This window comes from Lactuca saligna, chromosome 1 (genome assembly GCF_052625555.1).
Source record: "Lactuca saligna cultivar CGN05327 chromosome 1, ASM5262555v1, whole genome shotgun sequence".
In the NCBI taxonomy this organism is placed as follows: domain Eukaryota; kingdom Viridiplantae; phylum Streptophyta; class Magnoliopsida; order Asterales; family Asteraceae; genus Lactuca; species Lactuca saligna.
In genome coordinates this window covers 149,623,481-149,631,118 of record NC_136417.1, presented here as the reverse complement: position 1 = coordinate 149,631,118, position 7,638 = coordinate 149,623,481, and the positions used below count along the sequence as shown (strand labels likewise).

Here is a 7,638-nt window from a genome sequence, read left to right as displayed (position 1 = left end):
CATTATCCAAAATCATTGATAACAGCCTGGTTGGATCAATTCAAATACCAATATGCCGACTTCTGCGTGGATCCAAGCCACACCTGAAAAACCAAACAATACCACTCCGACGTCCGAACTCCCAATATTCAAGGACGGCTACCAACTCAATCCGAATATGAATAATACTTCCATAACTAACAATTGAGGGTAGCCATACCTAGAAAGACAAAGGTAGAGTGTGTAGATTTTCACGATAGGTTGACCATAACGGCATCAAAGTTGTCGACTTGGCAGCCGACTTTGATTACCAACCAATCCATCATCTTTAACCAATACAACCTTCATAACTCGTTATGGTCATTATGAGTTTGTGGTGATGCCATTCACGCTCACCAACTTACCAGCATCGTTCATAGATCTCATGAACTGAGTATGCTTAAAGATGTCGGATTGGTTGTGATCCTGTTTATTAATGATATTATGGTCTTCTCGAAATGCGGGTTCTAGTTGCACGATGTGCAATTTTTGGGACACATTGTCAACTAGAAGGGTATATTGTTCAATCCAGCCAAGATTAAGGCAATGATGCATGTTGGTGGTTCTGAGGACACCATATGAGATATAGAGTTTTCTTGGTGTCGTGGGTTATTATCGGATATTTATCCAGGATTTCTCCAAGATCGGTGTACCATTGACCCGTTTGACGAAGAAGAATGTTACTTTCTAATGGGGGCCTGATTAGCAGGTAGCTTTCGAGACACTGAGATAGAAATTATGTGAGGCCTTGATTCTCACTCTTCTCGAGTGTACAGAGGATTATGTGGTTTATTGTGACACATCTATCTCGAGGTTGTGAGCAGTAATCATGCAGAGGGGTCACATTATTACTTACGCTTCGAGACAACTAAAGTCTCAAGAGGTGAATTTCCCTACACATGATTTGGATTTGGGGGCTATAGTTTTTCCCTTAAGATTTGGAGGCATTACTTGTATGGGGTTAGGTGCACTATCTACATTCACCACAAGAGTTTGAGATACCTGATGGATCAGTCGAATCTGAATATGAGGCAACAGAGGTGTTTGGATGTGGTGAAGGATTATGACTGTGAGATTTTGTATCACCTTGGAAAGTCCAATGTCATGGTCGATGACTTGAGCCACAAGGAAGTGAGTGCGCCTTTTGGAGATATATGTATGAGAATGGTTTTTGCCTTGCCGCTGTTAGAATTGATCAAGAAGGCACAAGTAGAAGGGTTGGAGAGGGAAAATTAGAAGGAAGTGATGATTGATTTGGGGTCAGATTCCATTTGTTTATCTGGGATAGTAATAGGTTATTGACTCAGTGTGGAATGGTTCGTGTTCCAGTTGTTGGTGGGGTTAGATAGACATTGCTGGAAGAGGATCATAAGTGGAAGTTTTCAATCTGTCCATGTGTCACAAAGATGTACAAAGATCTGAGGTTGGATTACTGGTGGCCCAATATGAATAGGGATGTAGCATGGTTTATGGAGCGGTGCTTGACTTGCTGGAAATTCAAGGGTGAACATCAGAGACCCCACGAAAAGATGCAATTGTTACCTATTCCCATGTAGAAATGGGACGAGATCACCATGGATTTTATCACAAAATAGTCGAGGACAACACATGGGGTTGATTCTATTTGGGTCATTATGGATAGATTGACCAAGAGTTCTCATTTCATACCTATTATCGAGAGCATTTATGCCAAGAAATTGGTTGACATCTACATTTAAGAGGTGGTGATTCGGAACAAAGTGCCAATATTGGTGGTTTTGGATCGAGATGTTCGCTTAAACTCTTGGTTTCAGAGGAAATGTCATGAGGATTTTGGTATGCAACTGCATTTCAGTACAACATACCACCCTAGACTGATGGACAGAGTGAATGGACAATTCAAACGCTTAAATATATCCTCAGGGTGTGTGTGCTAGATTTTGGAGGGAGTTCGGATACTTGTCTTCCAATGGTCGACTTCTCATACAACAATAGCTACCACGCCAGTATTGATCAACCACCCTTCGATATGCTTTATGGGAGGTCATGTCAAATCCTAGCTTGTTGTGGCAAGATCGAGCATCAAGTTATGGGGAGTACTGAATGCTGAGTTGATTCAACAGGTGTACGGTTGGTTGTGAACCATGCAGAGTTTCTAGGAGAGTTATGTTGATCGACGATGATCAAACCTCAAGTTCTAGGTGAGGGATTTTGTGCTTCTGAAGGTGTCACCTTGGAAAGGTGTCATTCAATTTCGGAAGAGGGGCAAGTTAGGCCATATTGTTCCCTTCAGGATTAACCCCTGGGTGGGCAATGTTGTATATCGGCTGGATCTACCTGATGAGATCAGTCATATCCACAGCAATTTCCATGTCTCTCAATTGCGGAAGAATTTAGCAGATGATTCAGTAGTGGTACCCTTGGATGACATTCAGTTGGATGAGCGCCTGGACGATATGGAGAGATTGATTGCGATTCTTGACAGGAAGAAAAAGACCATGCATAAAAAAGTGGTGAGCTTGGTGAAAGTGGAGTGTTAGCATCGGAGGTTTTCTGAGTGAACTTGGGAACTTGAGGGGGGGGGAGATGAGAGATCAGTATCTGGAATTGATTGTTGCAGCATACCTCGAGGACGAAATCTAATTCAATTGTGGGAGAGTTGGAATGTCCATTTCTCAGGTACATTTCCTTATGTTATTTAAAGTTTAATATATTGAGAATTTTGGGTCTACGTAGGGCGCAAAAGGCAACTACGCATATTGTAATTCATTAAGTGCACGCAGAGGATTCTCGCCCTACGATAGACGTAACGTTAGTTATGTAGGGTGTAGATGTGTAGAGTTCAAACCCTAATTTTAGGGGTTGTGAGCCCTATTTAAAGGCTCTAATCTCTTGAGAGTCTCCCCATGCTCAACTTCCACTCTCCCAAGTAGTCTTTTTGAAACCCTAATACCTTGTGAGCTTGTTTTGAGCTTTTTGAGTGTTCTTGGTGCATTTTGGAGGATGAGAAGTCTATCCTTGAGGATTGGTGTGGCTAGAGCTTGAATATCCTAGGTGTTCATCTCATTTTCCAACTTCACGAGGTATGAAGTTCTCACCTTTATGATTTATTGGGTTAAATCTACGTTGGCTTGATGGTTTGCATGATTCTAGTCCCATGATTTTGCTTCTTAAGAGTAAGAGCTACTCTAGAGCCTAAGGTTGTCATTTCTTGTAGTTTCTGAGGTTCACATGTCATAAAATTTTGATCTTGGTTGCTATCTTTCACCCATGCAAGGGTTTGAGGTGATTAGAGATTGATATAAAACTAGGGTTTTGTCTTGTGCTTCATTAAGCCATGCAAAGGCATAAAGTCAGGAGCTTTATCACTCTAGATGTTAAAAAGGTTCTTGGAGTTAGATGTTTGGTCTTAAATTATTACGAACTTATTGATAAGGTTAGCAAACAACACTGGTACGCGGGTCGTAATCTTGGCTACATAGCACCTAGCCTGATTTTGTCCCAGTTCTCATTCAAGGGCTCTATCTAGGGCGTAGAGCATGACACGCATGGCGTAACCCCTAGATGGTGACTTTTGGTCAAAATTGGATTTTGGGTCAAGTTGAGTGGATCATGGACATGGAAGGGTAAAATGGTCTTTTACCCTACAATGAGAGAAGAATGTTATGGACCCTGGATTATGAATTATCACATTAATTGTTAATTAGGGTTTCTTTGATATGTTTAGTGTGAGGAGCTTTTGTAGCAGCAGTTCGAGTGTGAGTTTTATCCGACTATCGATTGAGGTAGGTCTTCTTACTATACTTGTGGGTCGAAGGTACCAATTTCGGCCCACTAGACTGTGTTATACAGAATGCTAGTTGTCTTTGTGACTCTTTCAAGTATGTTCAGGTTGAAATAAACCCCGGATTTGGGCCTATTATTGTATGTTCAGGTTGAAATAAAACCCAAGGTTGGGCCCATTATTGCATATTCGGGTTGAAACGTACCCTAGGGTTGGGCCTAGGATTATATGTTGGGTTGAAATGTATCCTAAGGTTGGGCCCACTGGTTAGTATGATATATGGTATTTTAGGGAACTCACTAAGATTTGTGATTACAATGTCACATTTATGTTTCAGGTACTTCCGGTTCGAAAGGTAAAAGCTCGGTATGATCTCACAACATCCCCTTATGATTCTGCATTGATTATTTTTTTTAGTCTGATGATTTTGATACGTCGTATTATTATTGAATTTGAGAGACATGATGTATGGATCGATAATTTCTAAAACGAAAATTTTTACCTCTATTTTTGGATTGTTACAACATCCTAACACCCTTCACTTTATTCTTCTTCATGTCTTTAAGTTATTTTGGCCAACTACGTCTTGAGTGACCATTCTCGTGGTAGCAAAAGTAAACAACCTCCTTTGGGCCAGTAAGACCTTAATATGAGACTCCAACCTTAGCTTTACTCTTAACATGAGAACACCTCTTGTTAACACCACCATGCCTAATGGAAAAGAGAAGGGTCTTTTTGATACAAACTAGAAAGCGAGTTCAAGATCATGTCAATAGCTAACTCCTTTGGAAATTCGACACCCAAATTCCCTAGTCTGTTAATGTATGGCTTCATATTTAGAACTTGTGCACATACAAAATTACCATCTTGATGTTTACAAGCCATCAAGGATTTGATGATCTCAAACCTTTCTTGTCGAGCTTGCTCTTGGAACATTTCCTTGAGATACTTAATTATTCCAAATACCCCAAGACTCTCGAAACTCTTTTGAAGATTAGAAGACATAACCGCCAACATTGTGCAAGCAACTTTTTTATATTCATCATCATGTTTATTTAAAGCAATTATATCTTCTTTAGAGGAATCCTCATCCATATAAAGGAGATTATCATCAAGGACATACTCTTTTCCCTCCCACATTAAGGCAATCCTTATATTGTGAATCCAATCCAAATAGTTTTGACTGGGGAGAAGGAGGATTGTTGTTATAGTTATCATTCGACATCTACAAGATTAGAGAAGTTTAGTTGGTTCGAATTCATGTTTAAAATAATTATTAATCGTAAATGAATTATTAACAAGGCTAAGATCCATATTTGGCTTTGCGAAGTGTAAAAGGATGTTGTAAACACAGAACAAAGTTATTTAGGTAGGCAATGCAACTTTCCAGTTTCAAACATTTGAAACTCCTAGATCATTTGAGATTCAGTGAAGTTCAATGGAATGCCAATCTCAATTGTGCTCATATCAATTTTAATGATAGGGATATTGTGGACCACTAAATGGATGGTGAATTAATCATGAAAAACCTCTTAACCCTCGACATAAATTTATTTTCATATTGACGTGTCGGTTAACCACACACACTCTATCAACAAAATAATTTCCCAAGCGACTCATCATTTTAACTTATATTCTCACAATGAAGTGTTAGTTAATGACACACACAACATCATCAGAATATAAACAAAACGTGTGTTTCATGGGTAAGACATAACTAATGTTTTTCATATATAAAATGGGAGTTTTATTTTATTACTTGGTTAATACTTTTAATCTTAAAAAAAATTGTTCGAACCATTTTAGTAACTCGACTCTTAAAATACAAAAGGCTGTAAGGGTGGTAAGCACGAAGAATTTTAAAAACCGACCTCATTAGGAATCACAAAGACTTCCTGAAACCTTTCTTAGAGTATTAGAGTGGATGAGTCTAGTCTTTGATTCAACGATAATGTTTTAGTAACATGTGAGGATACATGTTATATAATTGTTATACATATAGTAAATTATATCATATATTAAATTTAAACTTTTTAAATTTATAATCTTGTCTTTTTAATTTAATTCTCTTATTAAATAAAGTTCAAGATAAATATTCAAATTTAATTAATTAAATATTCAAATTTGAATTCCAATAATATTTCAAATTAATTACCAAATTCAAATATTAAGATTTAAAAAATTAAAATAATATTTGAAAACTATAAGTTTATGTCACACCCCCAAACTGAATTGGCGGAAACATTCGGGGGTGTAGGACGTTAAATATAATATCATAACAATGCATAATAGTAAATCAAGCAACAACATCCATTACATTAAATAGTATGGTTAATACAAGTGTGTTCTTTGTAAAGTTTAAAAATCACCAAAAATGAATGTAACAAAAGAATAAGACGAGTCTTGTATTCCGCTTCGTCTTCTCAAAAGTCGAACGAGTGTACCTGTCTTACTGATTTCCTGAGAATACAAGTTATTTTGAAAAAGAGAACATCAACATAAAGATATTGGTGGGATCATAAGTAGTTTAGTGCCATTATGTTGTATTTGTTTCACTGTAATGTTTGTATTTGTATCATAAAAAGGGTTTGTTTGTTTTCCCAAAAAATCCTATATTTTCTGCTTATAATGAAATGTTGTCTTCTACCAAGACCCGACTGTTTGTATGTTTGTTCTCTTGTAGAAATGAAAATGAAATGTTTGTACTAGTGAATGATACTCAACTGATAGTTTTCTTGCCTTATAATTGGGTTGGTTAATGTAGGTTAAAATGTGATGGGGTTATAACCATGCTTGATCGACCTAGTGTAAATACACGACGTTCTTCAGACGTCGAATATGTATGACATTTGTTCACCTGTGGACTTGCAGGTCCTACTATAGCTAGCAGCGAGGTGTGGGATTGTCAATCCCATATAGATCTATACACAAACTCACGCTCTCCCTCTAGGTGACTCTGGTTACAAAACGTGACACAACAAGTGTATTGTTGTGTCATGAAGTAGTATCTCACATTTTAGTTATCATGTACATGTATATTGTGTATGTTCCTTCTGTTTTTTGTATATGTATGTGTGTGTTCCTTTTGTAAGTGTATATGTTCTGTTTGTAAATGTATGTGTATAGTATTACTTCTTGTTCTTGTATATGTATATGTATGATCTCTAAACTATACCTATTATAGTTTACTAGTATGTTTGTTGTGTAACTGACTTGTTGAAAAGAGTCACTTGTTAAGCATAAACAATTAAGTTAAGTATAACTTTGAGAATGAGGTTTAATATTCATATAAGTATTTAGTATGTATAATTATAAGTTAATCAACACTCAAACTAGTGAATCCTACCCTAAGCCCACAACCAAATAAGGAATAGGAGTCATGCTTATTAAAATTAGTCCTAAGTCCATTAAAGCATATTTATACATAAATATCTATATGGATATGGTTTTGAAAGTAAAAGAGTTTATAAGTAGTTTTGAAAAGGGTTTTGAAGTGAAGTTTAACAATGTTTGAAAACAGTAAAGTCCTTTTGTTTGCAAGTAATCAAATGTATAAACAAACACAATACTTTCGTGTTTCAACTTGTATCCCCCCCCCCTAAAAAAAAGTATTTAAAACATGTAAAAGGTTGATTGTAGGGGTATGAACTCACCTGTAGTGAGTGATTTGAATGAAAGATCTATATAGGATGCTAAGTATCCCAAGTGAAGTCTCGAGCACAAACGGATCCTATTAAGCATATACTGACACATATATGAACACAATTAGTGTATATAACAACCAACATGTTAAGGTAAAAAAAAGCTTAGTAAGTAGGAAACACTTGCAATGAAGTGTTACAATCACATATGATTGA

The 7,638-nt window shown here is 36.9% G+C and overlaps 1 protein-coding gene across 1 annotated transcript; it reads right to left on the bottom strand.

Moving 5' to 3' along the window:
* Positions 1–4,492: 4,492 nt before the first annotated feature.
* Positions 4,493–4,921, bottom strand: LOC145012618 (uncharacterized). Its single transcript, XM_078971416.1, has one exon. The coding sequence runs from the start codon at positions 4,919–4,921 to the stop codon at positions 4,493–4,495; it is 429 nt and encodes a 142-aa protein (XP_078827542.1).
* Positions 4,922–7,638: the final 2,717 nt, after the last annotated feature.

What these genes read in the sequence shown, in the direction of transcription:
- LOC145012618 (XM_078971416.1), bottom strand. Translation starts at nt 4,921, where the DNA reads ATGTGGGAGGGAAAAGAGTATGTCCTTGATGATAATCTCCTTTATATG.